The sequence below is a fragment of the Schistocerca americana genome, chromosome 1, assembly GCF_021461395.2.
Source record: "Schistocerca americana isolate TAMUIC-IGC-003095 chromosome 1, iqSchAmer2.1, whole genome shotgun sequence".
Classification (NCBI taxonomy): domain Eukaryota; kingdom Metazoa; phylum Arthropoda; class Insecta; order Orthoptera; family Acrididae; genus Schistocerca; species Schistocerca americana.
In genome coordinates this window covers 609200735-609221822 of record NC_060119.1, presented here as the reverse complement: position 1 = coordinate 609221822, position 21088 = coordinate 609200735, and the positions used below count along the sequence as shown (strand labels likewise).

Sequence of the window (21088 nt, the reverse complement as noted above, 5' to 3'; positions counted from 1 at the left end):
ACATAATTTGACAACACTGATTGTCCAACTTAATTTCTCCTGCAACTATACCCGAATTGTGAACAAAGAACCTGATTTTGATGACACATTGCAAAATTTTCGACATCTTGATAACTTTTGTGACAGGTTCACTAGTATCAGCTAAGGCTTATACCAGAGATTGAAGTTGACTGATGATTTGATGCAGTTGTATCTGTTGGCTGTATTCTATAATTAAAAAATACACCATTGTATTAACTGCAGATCATTTTACATATATGGTTTTTAGCCTGACCCACATTTCAGTTGCATTTGTGCACATCATAACACATTAAAAGGGGAGTCAACTTGCTTCTTTGCAGAGTCAACCACGTGTACAATTGGAGTGGGTGTATTGAATTTTAAGTGCTATTTATATAATGGTAGCTATTTAATTTTAAATTATCTTATTGTGAATGCGTGTGTTAACCCCCACACCCTCTGCCCCCTCCCCTCCTTTCACAAAACACACACACACACACACACACACACACACACACACACACACAAAATTACTTACATTGACATTTAAGAACTTCAGGGAACATTTCAGAATTTTAATTTTGCTGAACATATCCTGATAATCATAGCACAAGGCAATACAAGTTCATAAAATTGGAAAAGAAAGCTGTTCTGACTTTCTTATGTTGAGAATTGATTTTTTGTTTATGAATTATTTGCTGCACTAGAACACAGTAATAGTGAAACAAATTTAAAAATTGTACTCTCTTTATCAAAGCAGTACATAAATAGCTAAAGATGGAATTTATGACCTGTGTTACTTGTTTTATCATATGGTTCTATTTTCCTCAGCTTTGCTTTCTGTTGGTGTATCAAACTCGATGCTGATATACACGTCAGGTCAACTATACAACTAAAACAGTGTTCTCAGGTTATACAATTTTGGCAGCAGAAGTTTTTTGGGCTTCAGCACGCTAAAACACACCAATGAGCTAAATCATGAAAAATGTAAACTGGTCATTATTGACACGTATAATTGTGTCCCAATCGGGGATACAAAATGTGACTTCTTGTAAATTGTAAGAGCAAATGTGCATTTAAGGCTCTGCTATGGATACTCAGCATTGCGGATATTCCACCAGCAGTAAAAAATTTCATGTAATATGTGTGTAATTTTTGATGTTTTTGTAAGGTTGATGATTGATATTTACAGAAAGGTGGTAGGAAATTGATAATGTGAGTTATTGAATGTGCATTTCAGTTAGTATGCAAAAGTTGTGACAGTGGCCAAAATTTTCTGTGAAAATCTGTTTCCTTTCTGCTATTGAATTGAAAAATACAGATAACAGCAGAAACATTTTGAAATCATATTTCAAGAATTGTTGGTATATAGTTATTGTTCAATGCATATATTCAGTTTTTATCATATGCTTCTTGGTAAACAGTAAATGTTTGATGTATACTAGTATTCTTTTCTAAAAGCATCTTTATACTTTCTTGTAGTCATTAGCTTTTATTTATTTAGATACACTCCAGCTGCACATACTATTATGTAATTTTTTGCTTTGGATTTGTATGAGAGAGGCATAAAGGCTTAAACAATCGAACCTGGCAAAATTGATGAACAAAAATTTTTAATAATACACTAGTGTTGTATTTAATCACATATGTTTCATGTTAAGATTGTTCAGTTGGATCCCTTTCTGCCTCTTTTAACATGGGTGCAGCTGCATAAAAAATATTAATCCTTATGGTGTTTGTGCTAAGGGCGTGCTTGTGTTTTTGTGTTGTTCCAGTGTGCGTGCAGTGGCCAGAGGGTAGGTTTCGAGGCCTGGAGCCCACCACAACACTTGCTAGATAGATGCTTGCTTCATTACACCATTAGTTACACTTCCTGTGCATGATATTTATACCATGGCAATACAAGAAGTAATGTGTTATTTATTGTAAGTTATTTTTGCATAGACTGAGTTAAAATGTTAAACAACAAATTGATCTGTTGTAACTTTGAATTTTGTGCATAATTTTTCCAGAAACTATCTTGTTTGGAAAAACTTCAGTAAATTGTTTGGAGTAGTAGAACTAATGACAAGCAATAATTCAAACCATAAGCAACCATAGGAATTTAGTTTGTCATTTGCATTGTCATGGTGCTTGCATGATGGGTTATGTTTCTTGAATATGATAACTACTAATGAGACTGTATTAACTGTAGACTGTGCCTCTCATTTACATAAGATTCATATTAACATTTTCTGGATTAAATATTTTTAATTACTTATTTTATCATAATTTTGAAGGTAAAAAGACTTAGTGCTTTAGTTACTATTTGCTTCACTGTTAACAGTTTGTAACATTGAAAGATGTTTAATTGTAGACACAATTTTCATTCATTTTTCCCCCTAAATGTATGTTGTTTCCATGTCAGTTAACAAAAAGAAAGCAAACAAGTTTTATAAGACACCTATTTCCATCCAACGTGAACATACTGCAAAAATAATGGTTGTAAAAGTGACAGATGCAAAATTTGTAAACTTGATACTTTGAGTTTATTATTGTATGAACTGTACTCCCCAAAGGAAATGGTTCCCTTTCATTTTTGGGCATTGAAACACGATAAAAACTGCATATGGAATTACACAAATCAACTTCACAGTTAAACTGACAAATGTTGCTTATCTTTTGTGATGACATTTCTTATTTAAAGTATAAAGTTAATTAATTTTGGGGATCTAGCACTGAAATGGGCATAACAGTAATTGTGTATGAGTAACTAATTTTTTGTATCGAGAAAGATATTATTTTAAGTGGCAAATTATTCATGTTAGCTGTTGACAGAAAGTTTGTGTGTGTGAAATTCCAATTTCGGTCTAATTTTGTGGCAAGTGTACATTTGTGTAACAAAATGTACAGTTCTTTGAAACTTGAAATGTAAAGCACTTATTATGAAATAATATAAATGTGCTACAATGTTCACGGGGACCTGTTTTGTGCAGCTATCACAATACACTGTTTTCCCTAGCCTGAAACCTCATCTTTCATCTTGAAGTATTTTATGTATTAAACTTGTTTAGTCATAGTATTGAGAGACATAAGTACTTGCAAAAATGTAACATTTCAGATCCATCTCAAAACTTCTTTTGTCATTATTGCCTATGAAACTGTTTAACAAATTTGCGGTACCTTGAACAGATACCCCGTTTTCAGCAGTAGCAATCATTTCTTTCCATTAATATCCAGTCTGTTGCATAAATGCCACACACTTTGGAATCAATACAAAATATGGCTCACTGTTTATTATTTCTTTAATAGCCTGTTAAGGTAGTTCGTCTCTAATTCTCAAAAACCTTAACTATTTATGTTAGTTTTATATGATTTTAACTCCCCCCCCCCCCCCCCCCCCCTCCCCCAAGACAAATGGTAACATTCTGCAAGGGAAAAGTGGATAAAGGGATTTACTTTAGTGCCACATGGAAGTGTAGTAGATAGTCAAATTGAAAGTTGTTTGAAGTGATATTTTAAGAGGGAAGAAGAGACGGATAAAAGTGTAGAATGTCTTGTAGAAGACATTAAGTATTTTACAGCATAAGTTAGTATGTCGGCCTGGTGATAATGCATTTTTTTACTTATTTATTTTAATTTCAGTACTGTGTGCAAATGTAAGTTGAGGGAAATGGGAACTGTAGGTTACTGTCTTTGCACCATTGAATTTTATTTATCTTTCTGCTATTCATGCATTTTCTACTTACATGATTTTTTTTTTTTTTTTTTTTTTTTTTTTTTTTTACTTGTGCCATACTAACAAAGTAAAGTTGTCATCCTTATCACTATGATTTTGTTATTTGATAACACTGTGGACATAATGTCAGGAATGTTTCCATAATGGACCTCTCGCATTACTTTTAGAGTGCCATTCCAGCAAGGTATGCTGCGAGAATTTCTGTAAAGTTTGGGAAGTAGGTGACAGGTACTGATAGAATTGAAAATGTGAGGGCAGATCATGAGTTGTGCCGTGATAGCTCAGTGATTAAAAACATTGCCGGAGAAAGGAATGGTTTTCAATTCTCATCTGTCCGGCAAATGGTTTTAATCGCCCAAAAAGTTTCAGTTATTGATTCTGTTTACACGACATTACCCTGAGATCTAAAATCTGCAGTATAAACCAAGGAGTTCAGTGAACAGTTTGCTATCTGCTAGAAAATTGTTGAATTGTTGATTGTGCAAGCTCTTTGTTCAACAGAGAACCCAGTGTGAAAACACTTTACTGTTGTTTGTGTACCAGTTGTAGTATGATTTGGTGGAAAACCTTTGGGCATTTAAAGTATTCAAAATCAGTGTTGCACATTAGATCCAGAAATTCATTACCTTAGTCACTGAAATGGAAGACCAAAATGCCTGCCATCAGATGTCCATGGCAGGTCCCAGAATGTTTCTTGTGGATATCCTGTGAACGTTAATATTATCACTTCTGGTGGTGGATCGTGGCCAGGTTGGGGATTTTCTCTGCCCGGGGACTGGGTGTTAGTGTTGTCCACATCATTGCATCATCATCATCATCATCATCATCATTCATGATAGTGCTAGATTGGACTGCGTAAAAAATTGGAGTGTGAAAAATATTGGTCCTTTGTCTGGGCACTGATGACCATGCACTGAGTGCCCCACTAACCAAACATCATCAAACTTCTGATTGTCTCCGCGATGCATGTGTTGATGAGGAATGAGCCTGGACGGTGGTAGCTCAGGACAGAACCATTTAGTGGCCTGAAAGGATATATTGATTTATGTAGCTGGGCAACTAGTTTACATTTCTCCTTTACCCACCTTGTTCCGTTCCTATCGCCAATGGAAGGGACACACACAAATTATGTTAACTTTGGACCCACATTCATGATAACATGATGTGGACAGTTGTGGTCAAAAATGTTTTGCATTCACTATATTTGACACTGTAGCTACTCCATTTGTTCAGATTTGTCAAACAATTGCCATGTTGCTCATCTACTACCTAAAACCCTGTTTCCATAAGCATGATTGATGGCAATGTGTAAACATCTGATTATTTTTTGCCATTTACTTGATACTCATTCTGTGTTACCATACAGTTGCAATGAGCATTTTGTCAAAGTCGCATAAATTGGCGGTTTTCCTGTTCTCTGCATGTGGACACATTTCAGTGACTTGAAAGCAGTCATTACATTCTGGCTAATCAATGTTAATTTTGCTCCTTTGTTCTCCCTCCCCCTGATCCCCACAATTTCTCATTTAGTTCCTGTACATGGGTGTATCCATAAACTGTGTGAAGAGTTGGTACATCAGTGTTCATTGGATGACAGGGTTCATTTCCAAGCACAAATTTTTCACATTTTTAACAAGTATTTTATTGGCACTCAGGTACTTCAAAAGTATGTTTAATGCTCTGTTAGTGACATGCATTTAGTTCTCTGTGCAATTAAACTAAAAATTTTAAAACTTGAAAGAATGCGGACAGCTGGTGTGGTAATCATTTGACATCAAATTTCAACTGTGACTGCAGCAGTATTATTTTAGATTCCTGATGTGCCATGAATGATATTTGGCTGTAGGAATCATCTTTCCCTGAAGACTTGGCTTTACTTTGTGTTATTAACACTTTATCATGCTGCTTGTATTACTTTGCAGCCTTGTACTTACGATTCAGTCAAAATACCTAGAAACTTCTTTGCACAGTATTTACATGAGTGATTGAACTAATGAAGGAAAGTTACGTATAAAAATGGAGCGTAATTAGATTCATGTATTATCCATTAACGACAAATCAGTGTTGTTCAGTTAAACAGAACAAGTTTATGTAGTGTGAAGAAAAAAACGTGACTTTATATCATATTAACTTTGGAATGTAAAAAGGAGGTACAGGAAAGTATGTATAAGTTATGCCTCTTCTGTGCTTTCTCTAGGGATCAGAATACATTGAACTGTATGGGAGGTAGTTTCAGTGGACAAATACAGCAATATGATCGTATATTCTGTTATTTAAATGTCAAACAACAGTTGTAGGCTTTCCAAAAATATGGATTATGATGAATGAAATTATGATTATATTTTTTGTTAATTTTTACTAGATAATGTTTCAGCAGGGGCACGCCCCCCCCCCCCCCCCCCACACACACACACACAAATCTAGCTCTTGCATATGAATTGACCATGCTGTATGATAATGAAGCAACAGCATTCAAATAAATAGAAATACTAAAAAAAGCATAGAAAAAAGTTCACCTGCATACACTTCCCAGAAGTTTTGAATTATTCTGCTCGGTATTGAAAATTCAGAAAGTAGACACTCGATATGGCGCATAAACAGAGTTGCACATTTCACTTATCTAAGTAAAATCCTGAAACCTACAGGAGAGTCATCATCTCAGAGAAGTGAGGAGTGTGTATGGTAAAAACAGTACACATATAATAGGGGATGCATGTCCATTCACACAAAGATTAGATATACTACAAAACAGTAATCAAGCCTGAAATACTGTGTGCAAATGAAAAATGATGTGCAAATGAAAAATGATGTGGAAAGCTTACGGAAAGAGGAATGCAAAATCATGAGAGAAATTCTCAGCCCAAAGCTGACAGAAGAGGGATATACACTCCTGGAAATGGAAAAAAGAACACATTGACACCGGTGTGTCAGACCCACCATACTTGCTCCGGACACTGCGAGAGGGCTGTACAAGCAATGATCACACGCACGGCACAGCGGACACACCAGGAACCGCGGTGTTGGCCGTCGAATGGCGCTAGCTGCGCAGCATTTGTGCACCGCCGCCTTCAGTGTCAGCCAGTTTGCCGTGGCATACGGAGCTCCATCGCAGTCTTTAACACTGGTAGCATGCCGCGACAGCGTGGACGTGAACCATATGTGCAGTTGACGGACTTTGAGCGAGGGCGTATAGTGGGCATGCGGGAGGCCGGGTGGACTTACCGCCGAATTGCTCAACATGTGGGGTGTGAGGTCTCCACAGTACATCGATGTTGTCGCCAGTGGTCGGCGGAAGGTGCACGTGCCCGTCGACCTGGGACCGGACCGCAGCGACGCACGGATGCACGCCAAGACCGTAGGATCCTACGCAGTGCCGTAGGGAACCGCACCGCCACTTCCCAGCAAATTAGGGACACTGTTGCTCCTGGGGTATCGGCGAGGACCATTCGCAACCGTCTCCATGAAGCTGGGCTACGGTCCCGCACACCGTTAGGCCGTCTTCCGCTCACGCCCCAACATCGTGCAGCCCGCCTCCAGTGGTGTCGCGACAGGTGTGAATGGAGGGACGAATGGAGACGTGTCGTCTTCAGCGATGAGTGTCGCTTCTGCCTTGGTGCCAATGATGGTCGTATGCGTGTTTGGCGCCGTGCAGGTGAGCGCTACAATCAGGACTGCATACGACCGAGGCACACAGGGCCAACACCCGACATCATGGTGTGGGGAGCGATCTCCTACACTGGCCGTACACCACTGGTGATCGTCGAGGGGACACTGAATAGTGCACGGTACATCCAAACCGTCATCGAACCCATCGTTCTACCATTCCTAGACCGGCAAGGGAACTTGCTGTTCCAACAGGACAATGCACGTCCGCATGTATCCCGTGCCACCCGACGTGCTCTAGAAGGTGTAAGTCGACTACCCTGGCCAGCAAGATCTCCGGATCTGTCCCCCATTGAGCATGTTTGGGACTGGATGAAGCGTCGTCTCACGCGGTCTGCACGTCCAGCACGAACGCTGGTCCAACTGAGGCGCCAGGTGGAAATGGCATGGCAAGCCGGTCCACAGGACTACATCCAGCATCTCTACGATCGTCTCCATGGGAGAATAGCAGCCTGCATTGCTGCGAAAGGTGGATATACACTGTACTAGTGCCGACATTGTGCATGCTCTGTTGCCTGTGTCTATGTGCCTGTGGTTCTGTCAGTGTGATCATGTGATGTATCTGACCCCAGGAATGTGTCAATAAAGTTTCCCCTTCCTGGGACAATGAATTCACGGTGTTCTTATTTCAATTTCCAGGAGTGTATATCTCACACTATGAAAACCACAGACCCAGTGTCGAATGTTGCATCAGGCTGCCACCAACAAGCCTCACTAGCAGATTTCTGACATACAGGGGATCAAGTCAACACCACCTTGAATCGTGCAAGTCAACTTTGATGTAGAAACGACACACATTGATCCAATAGAAGCTGAAGACAGAAACATATACAGAGGCAGGATACGCAAATGGAATGTGAGGTAAACTCTGGGACAAAGAGGACTGAAGGAGATTCCATGGAGAAAAAGCAAATTGTGAAATATAGGCAAGAATGCTCAAATGAGGTGGAATGCTTAGTGTGATACTACAAAATACTACTACTACTACTACTACTACTACTATTACTGCTAATAATAATAATAATATTAATAATAGTAATAGTAATAATGTAATCACCCAGAACACACTCTTTGGGAAAAATAAACTAATTAATTTATGATACTAAGAGTGCTGCATCTGAGGTAACAGAGCGGTTAATGTCCTAAGAAAGCCAATACTAAGTATTTAGGGAAGTGTAACGGTTCTAGGTCACAACTTGTGAATAATGGAAAGTGACAGCTATTCCCTTTTGTGTATATTAAAAAACTATTTGCATTGTGAAATGCAACCTAAATGTTCTCATAGTGAACATTCTGGTGTGTGCTATCAACAAGGAAGAACGCGGTAGTGATGGCAAGGGCTAGGCAAGAGAACAGATACGGATCTGAAGTAGAAAATGCAAACAAGATTGTGAAAATGGCTATATTGATTTTGAAGGAACAGTTCTAACTCAAGTAACGTATTAGCGAAGTTTTTTCAGAAGTATTACAAAACATGACATACTGATTGGAATGTATGTTGGAACTTCACTCCCTGCTGTTCCGTAATTCTGTCGATGGCTTTAGTAGAAGATATTTCAGCGCGCGTGTGTGTGAGTGTGAGTGTGTGAGAGAGAGAGAGAGAGAGAGAGAGAGAGAGAGAGAGAGAGAGAGATGCCCTTCATTCATAATTTGTCATCTTGTTGTTCCAATGTGTTTGATGAAGAATCTTGTTATAATATAAAAGAAATAAAAATGTTTACAGAAATTATATTGTGGATCTTGTGTATTGTGTGAAATAATAAGTAGGAAATTTCATGAAAATAGTATGTCAATAACTGATGAAGTATGCAGGACACAGTGTCTGTTTTCGTGGGATGTCAAATACTTCCATCACATGTAGATAGGGGAAAGAAAGCATTACATTGAAATTTTCTTTTATTTATACATAGACATGCTGTACTTTTTGTTTCAGTGATGGCCAATAATTAAAGTTTGTATGTGACATCAAGCGATTTAACCATAAATGAGACAATGAAAGTCCTGTGGTTGAGCTATGAATTTCATATGTTGTTATTGGGATTTCAATAGAGTTAACATAGTTGACACACATCCTGTTTGTGTGAATTTGGGGAGAGGGGAGCTAAGTAATTAATACTCTAGAATCTCTGATTTGTACTTATGTGCGATTTCCCAGAGAGGAAGAGCAATAAAATTAAGATATTATCCTTGCAATTTGCACTTTACAATCTTACTAGGATTATTTATTTTCCGGTGTACATGGTGTTTTGTACATTTAAAAGTAAGAGAGACTCTTCTGTTGTTGAACACGGAATTTTAACTATGCTACAATGTACATTCCATGGTGTGTGAAATTTTATAAATATGGCTTGGTGTACCAGGCTACAGGCTGCCTGCTGCTGTGCCCTGGTCATGGTTGGGGGGCACAGCTGCTCCCCTTACGACACCCTCATCCTCAGCAGCAACACCACTGGTGCTGACGCCACGCACTGCACGCAGGAGGTACACACACTGCCACTTGCCTGCTTGTTTTGCCTCGGGCTGTAATCCATTCTGTATTTCTAACAAAAGGGAATAAAGGATGAGCTTAAAAAACACAGCAATGAAAAAAGAATATTAACTTTGAGATCATCATAAAAATGAAATCTTTGTAACACCTTAACATCTATGTAATGGAGTGCCAAGCATCCTTGCATTACTTGGCATTTTGAGCACACTGCTTTTTCGTTGGGACTTTTGTCGAGGAGTTTACAAAACAAAATGAAAAGCATTATTAAGCGACCTTTTTTTTTTCCCCCCTTGTGTCTGAATATAGAATGGATATCTGAGGCAGGAAGCAGTGTGAAGTAGAGCAGAAAGTAGTTGTGTGGCTTCAACAGCAGCATGGTTCGAGCAGAAATTAACCACATTTAAAAGTATTGGTACCCATTTTGATTTTGCATGGATGATCATTGTTTTTTTTTTCTTTTTTTTCTTTTTTTTTTCTTTTTTTTTCAGTTTCTGGATTTTCTTTCATTACCTGTTTTAGAAACTGGCTACAGTGATTGCACTAGACTAGTGTAACATTTTAATGCCTCAAGTTTTTACTTAACTGCGATTATGTGTCCAAGGAAATGACACTGCATGTTTAATTTAGAAATTTTGGAGTGTTCAGATAGAGTGCTTGTAACCCAGTGGTTCATGCAGTTTGTATTCAAAATTACTTAAATAATGTAATTCCATTACTTTGGTGCTGCTTTTGTTGTCATGCTTTACCTGTTTCCTTTCCTCCATGGTATGTATGGTGGTTACTATTTAAATTAGTCCTTCCACAGTTTTATGTTGTACAGTATGCGTTTTCTAACAATTTTTGTTTTGCATGTGCAAATATATCTGTGCCTGATTTTTTTGTATGGCAATGAAAAATTAGGTAAATTGAGTAAAATCCCTAGTCAGTGCAATCATCTGTTTGCAAGTGCAAGGCAGTACAGTGGAACCCATTGATGGTAACCATAGAGGATGGTAAGCGGTGTTACTCTACCAAAGGTGGCCACAAATATTGTATAAAATGCTATTATCTGCTCAGCGGCAGCAGCATTACGAGGTGTGGCAATTCAGCGTGGGCGAGCACGGGCGACTTTCCCAGCAGCGGCAGCTGCAGCGGCGGCCGCATTTGCCAGGCACCCAACTCCCCTCTCAGCTGCAGCGGCTACTGCACTCCACGGATACACACCGTGAGTGCTGTCTATGTACTTTTCATATGACTGAAAACTGTCTGTCCAGGAAGTCTTCGAATTACTGAAATTAATGATTGATCGGTATCTCGTATGAAACAGATTAATGTTCATCATCAATTCTGTTCTACATGCAGTTTACTTGTGGCAATACATGTATAATTGTTGTTTCCCATTGAATTTTGCAAACACAAAGCAATGTCAAATAGTCTTCCTGTGGAGCATTCCAAAGACTGCCATCATCTAAACAAATTCTTAATTCTAAATGATTTCCCTGACAAATAACATTGAAATCTTCATGTTTGAAAAAAGTGAAAGAGACTGTAAAGTAATAAGTGTGATTGATGTGTTCATTAATTTCAGTTTATAACGTAGGCTATAAAGGAAAACAAAGTAAAACTCATTAAATAAGAATGGTGTTCTTATGGTCACAGGTACCACTGCAGTTATTGATAGTGTAAAGTTGCAATTTCTCAGAAACTAATGTGACTACTTCTTATTCACGTATGATTACATTACTTCAGAATGCCTCATAATGTCACATTACAATGTATGTCCATTTCCTCTTACACTACCCTGTCATCAGATTTCAGAAAGACCTTTACACGATGTACACTTTTGTCAGTGCCAAATCCAATTAGTACTCCACTTTTCAATGGCTGATCTCTCCCTTCCCCTCACACCAGCCGAGTCCCTTCCACCATCACCTCTGTGTGTGGGTGTGGATGCGCCCCCCCCCCCCCCCCCCCCACAAAAAAAAAAGGTCGGATGAAGTGCTGGCAGTGATGGCACTTATTCTTAAAAGTAAACTGCCATTTTTTATACAAACCATCATCGTTGTTGAATTTCAGCAGCTAGCAAACAACTTACTTCGTGGTTACTCATGTGAGTGACGTTCAGTATGGTGTAGATGTTAAATTTTTATTTGCAAACATTCATATGAAATTAGCTCTACTATCATGCAGGTAGATGATTTGGCAGGTCAACTGCTGTGTTGAGCCAGCCAATTGAGGTAAGTGCATAGAGGCATACAATTTGCAGAAACCTTTGGCTTTTTGTATTTATGCACTTCCCCAGTTTTCACTTCCTCTTTGGTCATTTGCTGTCTGTGTGTGTGTGTGTGTGTGTGTGTGTGTGTGTGTGTATATGCTATGTTGTTGTATTTTTTTGTTGCGATATCATTTATCCCTTGCTGTAGTACGTAGCATGCTTAGTTTTGTTCGTGTGATTTACTTTCGAAATTAATGTGTATGTTGCAGCTGAATTCAGATTCATAATTAATGAGTAGATACATGTCTTGTTAGTGTTGTGTGATAATATTAAGCTACGTAAAGACTTAACTAACTAGTTGACATTTTCTATACTAGGTTCATCATAAGAATAAACCTGATGTGAACATTATACTGTGTATTCTTCTATAATAGCTGGAATCTCATTGCATTTTGTTTCACATAGAGTGGAAGCCAAGCTTCCTCGAGTAAAGTCAACTACGATAATAAGGATATACTTTATACTGAGTGCACACATTGACTCAGCGATAGTATGGAACAAAACCTTTACTGACACATTTAACTTGAACAGCATAGGTCAGCTAGCTGATCCAACTAACCAGTAGTGGTGTGAACAGTTGCAGTTAAGATGTGAACAGAGATGAACTTCGAATGTCATTTAATTTTTAAACAGAATGGAGTAATATATGGCAAAACTCCGGCAATACGCTTCTTAGGGGCCCAGACAGAAAATGTATATTCTCTTGTTCTTAGCTAATATTGTACTGTAGTTAAAAACAATAGTGATCAGAATTCCTAACTTACAGACAGGGTAATTTTTCTGTGTGGACTGTGTCTGACTTAAAAGTGTATTGAAGGGATTTCACTATATACTTACATATTAAAACCATTGAAAGTATTACTTACAGTCAGTCATCTGGGTGATCTTTGAACTCGTTCCATATCCGTATCCAAGGAATATATTTCAGTACTGGTACTGGAACTATCAGTCCCTACATTAATAATAAGGTGATTAACATCAGAATCCAGAAAGCCATCAAAACACCACATTTTCTCCTTTTGTTTTATGAAGTGTTGTACTGCATCCCACCAGCATTCCCCCCCTGCAGGTCCGGGGGTTAGAATAGGCCCGAGGTATTCCTGCCTGGCGACTAAAAGGAGTCGCTCCCCCTCAAGGGGGTAGTTAGCGCCTGCGTCCAGAGACGGCCGGTTCCACGACCTATATTTGCGGTCATTTTGGTTTTTCACTTCTTCTGGTTTCTTCCTTCCTTTGGTTGGTTCCTTTCTTTGTTCTTCTCCATCTCACTGTCTTACTTACTTTTTCCCTTGCCTTCTTCTCCTTGCGTTCTCTGGTCTCCGCCTTAGCGTTTGAGACAGACTGTCCTTTCTCTCCCTTCTTTTTCCTCTTCTCCCTTCCTCCCTGTGCGTGCCTGAAGGCCGACCCATGCATTCGCGTTCGTAGCCAGTGACGGGGTAACGCGTAATTCGCCGCCCTGAGTAGACAAGTAAGGCACGCACGTACCCCCTGGTAAAGGCCAGGCCCAGGGAGGGGTGATTGCCTGAGCTGACACTTTCCAACCATGCCGTTTGGTCCCTCCATTCGTTTCTCGGGAGGTGTGACCTGAGGTGTAAACATTCACCTAAGGCGGGAGTGCCCTCTGAGAGGGTCCCCACAAGGAAGGAGCGTGCCATCGGAGACGCTGGCAATCATGGGGGATTCCTCTGCAATGGATTTCTCTTCTTCTTCTCTCTCGACTTCTGCCCAAAAACGGAAACTTGACCAGCCACCAGTGACAAAAGTACTACCGCCTGCCCCACAGTTCCTCGTAGTTTCTCGATCTGAGAACGGAAAGGATTTTTCCTCTGTCAACCCTTTCGTTATCCAGAAGGGCGTAGATGCCATAGCCGGATGTGTCAAGTCTTGTACCAGGTTGCGTAACGGTACCTTGTTACTAGAAACTGAGAGCGCCTTTCAGGCACAAAAACTGCTTCGGGCCACACTCCTGTAAAAGTTCCCTGTCCGGGTGGAGGCTCACCGCACTTGGAATTCGTCTCGTGGTGTGGCATATACTAGATCACTCGACGGATTGACTGACGAGGAGATTCAGTCTTTCCTCGCTGAGCAGGGCGTGACGGCTGTCCATAGGGTCATGAAAAAGGTCAACAATGACCTTGTACCGACCCGGACACTTTTCTTGACCTTTGATGGTGTTCAGCTGCCGTCGCGCATCAAAGCGGGCTACGAGGTTATTTCTGTTCACCCCTTTGTCCTGACACCTATGCGCTGCTACCAGTGTCAGCGTTTTAATCACACTCGCCAGTCTTGTGCAGCTAAATGTGTCACTTGTGGCAGGGATGCCCATGAGGGTGACTGTCCACCTCCGTCTCCTCGTTGTGTGAACTGTCAGGGTGACCATGCAGCGTCCTCCCGCAACTGTCCCATCTACAAGGAAGAACGTTGTATACAGGAAATTCGGATCAAAGAGAAAGTGTCCACCTCGGCTACTAGCAAACTATTTGCTAGTAGGAAGCCCACGCTGCTCCCAGCGGGGAAATACAGTACTGTCCTCGCCTCTCCTCGGACTACCAGGGAGGTGGCGACGCAGACATGCGATCTGACCTTCAGCACCACAGTCGTCCATTCGGCCATGCTAAGATCGCCCGGTCGACGTCTCCTCTTCCTCTCGTCACCCCTCCGACACAAGCACCTTCATCAGCTTCTGCCAAGACAAAGACCCAGAAGTCAGATGCACGGGCCTTCAAGAAGGAACCGTCCCGTGCAGACTTCCTACGTACCTTGAACTCCCAGCCATCGACCAGTACTTCCACTAAACGACCTTCCAAGAAGGCTCGTAGGAAGCACAGTTCTCCTTCTCCTCCACGGCGCATTTCTTCTCCTGCGCCACCCAGCGGTTGCCGCCCCAGGCCGTCATCCGTTTCACCTGGCCGCACCGCTGGTAGCCGAACATCTGGCCGTTCACCAGCGGAGGAAGCTCCCCCTCCCGCCCATCTTAACAAGATGGCCGATGAACCTGTTGAACCAATGGACGATGACTCTCCGCCTACTGATAGCGGCAGTAGTGCTCGCTCGAAGCCAGGCCCTCAGCGGCCTTCGAGGTGACCCCTTCTTGCATCTTCTTTTTCTTTTTCTTCTCACGATGGTACTTATTCACTGGAATATTCACAGCATTCGCTCCAGCCGAGAGGACTTAAAGTTGCTGCTCTGCTTGCAACGTCAGCTCGTCGTAGCCCTCCAGGAAACGAAGCTACGCCCATGCGATCAAATTGCCTTGGCACACTACACCTCTGTACGTTTTGAATTACCCCCTGTGGCAGGTATTCCGGCTCATGGAGGGGTTATGTTGCTGGTCCGGGATGATATTTACTATGATCCCATCACATTGCACACCGGCCTGCATACAGTTGCCGTCCGAATTACTCTCCCCAATTTTACATTTTCCATTTGTACCGTTTACCCTCCATTGTCGTCTGCTGTTACCAGGGCAGATATGATGCAAATTATTGCTCAGCTACCTGCATCATTTTTGTTAACTGGAGACTTCAATGCCCACCATCCCCTTTGGGGCTCTTCAGCATCCTACCCGAGGGGCTCCCTGTTAGCAGACCTTTTCAACCAGCTCAATCTTGTCTGCCTCAATACTGGCGCCCCTACTTTTCTTTAGGACACATCTCACACCTATTCCAATTTAGACCTCTCTATATGTACTACTCAACTTGCACGCTGGTTTGCGTGCTATGCACTTTCTGATACATATTCGAGCAACCACTTCCCGTGTGTTAACCATTTCCTGCATCATACCCCCTCTCTGTGCTCAACTAGTTGGAACATCTCCAAAGCAGATTGGGGGCTCTTCTCTTCCAGGGCAACCTTTCAGGATCAAACCTTCACAAGCTGCGGAAGTCATTCTCACTGCTGCTGAATATTCCATCCCTCACACTACTTCTTCTCCACGTCGCGTACCGGTCCCCTGGTGGACTGCAGCATGTAGAGACGCTTTATGTGCTCGTCGACCTGCTTTACGCACCTTTAAACGCCACCCTACAGTGGCGAATTGTATCAATTATAAACGATTACGTGTGCAGTGTCGTCGTATTATTAAAGAAAGCAAGAAAGCCAGCTGGGCTGCTTTCACAAGCACCTTCAACAGTTTTACTCCTCCTTCTGTTATCTGGGGTAGCCTGCGCTGGCTATCTGTCACTAAGATCCACTCACCAGTTTCTGGCTTGACGGTCGCGAATGACGTCCTTGTGGCCCCTGAGGATGTTTCCAATGCCTTCGGCCGCTTTTTCCAGAGGTTTCAAGCTCCGCTCAGGCAGAGGAGGCTAGGCCACCTAACTTCCACTCCTCGAATCGTGAAAGTTATAATGCCCCATTCACCATGCGGGAACTCGAAAATGCACTTGCCCGGTCACGGTCTTCTGCTCCAGGGCCTGATTCTATTCATATTCAGATGCTGAAGAACCTTTGTCCTGCGGGTAAAGGTTTCTTTCTTCGTACTTATTATCGCATCTGGATTGAGGGACATGTTCCCGCATGCTGACGCGAGTCTATTGTTGTACCGATTCCTTAGCCGGGGAAGGACAAGCACTTGCCTTCCAGTTATCGACCCATCTTGCTTACCAGCTGTGTCTGTAAGGTGATGGAGCGAATGGTTAACTCTCGTTCGGTTTGGCTGCTCGAATCTCGACGCCTACTTACCAATGTACAATGTGGATTTTAAAGGCGTCGCTCTGCTGTTGACCATCTGGTTACCTTGTCGACCTTCATTATGAGTAACTTCTTGCGGAAGGGCCCGACCGTGGCTGTGTTCTTTGATTTGGAGAAAGCTTACAACACCTGTTGGAGGGCGGGCATTCTCTGTAGCATGCATACATGGGGCCTTCGCGGTCGCTTACCTCTTTTGATTCGTTCCTTTTTAATGGATCGACAGTTCAGGGTACGTGTGGGTTCTGTCCTGTCAGACACCTTTCGCCAGGAGAATGGGGTGCCACAGGGCTCAGTTTTGAGCGTCACACTCTTCGCCATAGCGATCAATCCAATAATGGATTGCCTCCCAGCTGATGTATCAGGCTCCCTTTTCGTGGACGATTTTACCATCTATTGCAGTGCGCAGCGTTCATGTTTCCTGGAGCGCTGTCTTCAGCGTTCTCTTGACCGTCTTTACTCCTGGAGTGTCGCCAATGGCTTCCGTTTTTCTGCCAAGAAGACGGTCTGTATTAACTTCTGGCGCTACAAAGAGTTTCTCCCACTGTCCTTACGATTTGGTCCCGTTGCTCTCCCATTCGTGGAGACAACAAAACTTTTAGGTCTTACATTTGACAGATAACTTAGCTGGTCTCCACGTGTGTCATATTTGGCTACCCGTTGTACCCGTTCTCTAAATGTCCTCCGTGTTCTCAGTGGTATGTCGTCGGGAGCGGATCGAACCGTCCTACTTCGCCTATATCGGGCAATCGTCCGCTCCAAGCTCGATTATGGGAGCTTCGTATACTCCCCTGCATGGCCATCCATCTTATGCCGCCTCAACTCCATACAACATCGGGGTTTACATCTTGCGATCGGAGCGTTTTATACTAGTCCCATCGAGAGTCTTCATGCTGAAGCCGGTGAATTGCCACTCACCTACCGGCGCGAAATACTGCTTTGTCGGTATGCCTGTCGGCTACTGTCAATGCCCGACCACCCATCTTATCGTTCCTTTTTTGACGACTCTCTCGACCGTTAATTCGGGTTGTATGTCGGTGCCCTGTTACTCCTGGAGTTCGCTTTCGTCGACACCTTTAGAGTGGGCGAGAGCCACACGCCACCTTGGCTCCAGGCTCAGGTTCACGTTCCCCTTGAGCTCAGCTCGCTCCCAAAGGAGGTTACCCCCGGTTCGGTATACCACTCCCGTTTTGTCGAACTTCATTCGAAGTTCATTAATGACCTTCTTTTATTCAGATGGCTCTAAGACCAATGACGGTGTCGGGCGTTCTTTTATTGTTGGGGCACACAGTTTCAAATACCGGCTCCATGGCCATTGTTTGGTCTTCACAGCTGAGCTCTTTGCCCTCTACCAGGCTCTGCTTTACATCTACCGCCACCGACATTCTCCTTATGTCATCTGCTCCGGTTCCCTGAGCGCCATCCAGAGCCTCAGTGAACCCTTTTATGTACCGGATCCAACGCTCTCTTCAGCAGCTGGTGGACGACGGTTCTCCGGTTAGCTTTATGTGGGTTCCTGGCCATGTTGGTATCCCTGGGAACGAAGCTGCAGATACTGCGGCCAAGGCTGCGGTCCTCGAGCCTCGGACAGCTTTTTGTTGTGTCCCTTCATCAGATTGTAGCAGGGTCATTTGTCGGCTCATTTTATTGCTTACGGACATCAAGCATCGGGCCTTGAAACCTCTTCCTGCGGCTTGGACGTCCTCCTCATGCCCTTCTCGGCGGGAGGAGGTCGTTTTGGCCCGGTTACGAATTGGACACTGCCGGTTCAGCCATTGCCATCTGCTGACGGCTGCGCCGGTGCCGTTGTGCCCATGTGGGCAATTGCTGACGGTCTGCCACATTTTAACGTCCTGTCCGGATTTTAATACACTGCGTCTTGATCTTGGCCTGCCATGTACTCTGGATGCCATTTTAGTGGATGACCCAGGAGCAGCCCTAAAACCACAAAAACAAAAAACAAAAAACCACCAGCATTCACAGTGATAAGAGACAAAGCTTTGTGCATTAGTTCCAGTACATATGGCAGCTTAATTGTCTTGTTATTTCTTGCAGCAAATCTCTCTGCGTGACCCCAGATCAGTTCTACTGGGTTCAAATTGCAGTGTTATGGTACCAGGAGCATATGTTATTTCATTTTGCACCCAAAAATTTCATTTGAAAGGGTTTCTTGATTTAATCAAGCTTGTTAACAGTCTTTTACAAAATATCTGTACCAATTAAGAATTTATGTGTTACATGAGATATGTAATTAGAAAAACAATCGCAGCAAGGTTTGGAACAGCAATCCACAGAATATCCTTTTACCTTTCTTCAACGCTACCAATTAAGCTGCGCATTGTGCCGGAACTGTGGTGAATGAACTCCATCGCAAAATTTCAGTCTATTTCCTCTGTAAACTTCTGAAAAACATGAACAACAATCTGTGTCTTCCTTTTATTTCTTTTCTCTCTCTCTCTCTCTCTCTTTTTCTCTCTCTCTCTCTCTCTCTCCCCCCCCCCCCCTCTCTCTCTCTCTCTCTCTCTCTCTCTCTCTCTCTCTCTCTCTCTCTCTCTCTCTCTCCCCCTCTCTCTCTCTCCCTCTCCCTCCCCCTCCCCCTCCCCCCTCCCCCTTTTTTTCCCTTAAACTGTGTTCCATGTGCTTGTTCTGGAAGTAGCATCAGCCATTTTCACATTACGTATTAACAGCGCGACAATCTGAACACAATTAGCTTTTATAGAGACTGCGACTATACACGATTTTTGAAATGAAATTTACATAGTTAAAGTATGATGAAGAAAAATTTTGATGGTTGTTAATACATTAGAATGCCTTTAAGTTTCATTTACAGTAACATATGTATAAGACATCCAAGACGAAAGTGGGGGTTACTTCCAAGAGCATACCACTGCCAGTGTTGCGTGCTGTTTTTGCTGATTAGTCTAAATCTCCATCTACATTTATACTCTGCAAGCCACCCAACAGTGTGTGGCGGAGGGCACTTTATGTGCCATGTCATTACCTCCCTTTCCTGTTCCAGTTGCGTATGGTTTGCGGGAAGAACGACTGCTGGAAAGCCTCCGTGCACGCTCGAATCTCTGTAATTTTACATTCGTGATCTCCTCGGGAGGTATAAGTAGGGGGAAGCAATATATTAGATACCTCATCCAGAAACGCACCCTTTCGAAACCTGGACAGCAAGCTACGCTGCGATGCAGTGCACCTCTCTTGCAGAGTCTGCCACTTGAGTTTGCTAAACATCTCCGTAACGCTATCACACTTACCAAATAACCCTGTGACGAAACGCACCGCTCTTCTTTGGATCTTCTCTGTCTCCTCTGTCAACCCGACCTGGCACGGATCCCACACTGATGAGGAATACTCAAGTATAGGTCGAACAAGTGTTTTGTAAGCCACCTCCTTTGTTGATGGACTACATTTTCTAAGGACTCTCCCAATGAATCTCAACCTGGCACCCGCCTTACCAACAATTAATTTTATATGATCATTCCACTTGAAATCGTTCCGTATGCATACTCCCAGATATTTTACAGAAGTAACTGCTACCAGTGTTTGTTCCGCTATCATATAATCATACAATAAAGGATCCTTCTTTCTATGTATTCGCAACACATTACATTTGTCTATGTTTAGGGTCAGTTGCCACTCCCTGCACCAAGTGCCTATCCGCTGCAGATCTTCCTGCATTTCGCTGCAATTTTCTAATGCTGCAACTTTTCTGTATACTACAGCATCATCCGCGAAAAGCCGCATGGAACTTCCGACACTATCTACTAGGTCATTTATATATATTGTCAAAAGCAATGGTCCCATAACACTCCCCTGTGGCATGCCAGAGGTTACTTTAACGTCTGTAGACGTCTCTCCATTGAGAACAACATGCTGTGTTCTGTTTGCTAAAAACTCTTCAATCCAGCTACACAGCTGGTCTGATATTCTGTAGGCTCTTATTTTGTTTATCAGGTGACATTGCGGAACTGTATCGAACGCCTTCCGGAAGTCACGGAAAATAGCATCTACGTGGGAGCCTGTATTTAATATTTTCTGGGTCTCATGAACAAATAAAGTGAGTTGGGCCTCACACGATCGCTGTTTCCGGAATCCATGTTGATTCCTACAGAGCAGATTCTGTGTTTACAGAAATTACATGATACGCGAGCAAAAAAAATGTTCTAAAATTCTACAACAGATCGATGTCAGAGATATAGGTCTATAGTTTTGGGCATCTGCTCAATGAAGCTTCTTGAAGACTGGGACTACCTGTGCTCTTTTCCAATCA

The 21088-nt window shown here is 42.4% G+C and overlaps 1 protein-coding gene across 10 annotated transcripts in view; it reads left to right on the top strand.

Annotated features, from left to right (window-relative positions):
• LOC124607261 (RNA binding protein fox-1 homolog 3-like) overlaps positions 1 to 21088 on the top strand; it is a 468620-nt gene that overhangs the window by 403558 nt on the left and 43974 nt on the right. For 5 of the 10 annotated variants that reach the window (XM_047139609.1, XM_047139592.1, XM_047139577.1 and 2 more), the window contains 2 exons: positions 1776 to 1796; positions 10926 to 11073. In XM_047139609.1, coding sequence (XP_046995565.1) covers positions 1776 to 1796; positions 10926 to 11073 — 169 coding nt within the window. Of the gene's footprint in view, positions 1 to 1775; positions 1797 to 9741; positions 9863 to 10925; positions 11074 to 21088 lie in introns of all 10 variants that reach the window. The other 5 variants (XM_047139561.1, XM_047139554.1, XM_047139600.1 and 2 more) reach the window with 3 other exon arrangements.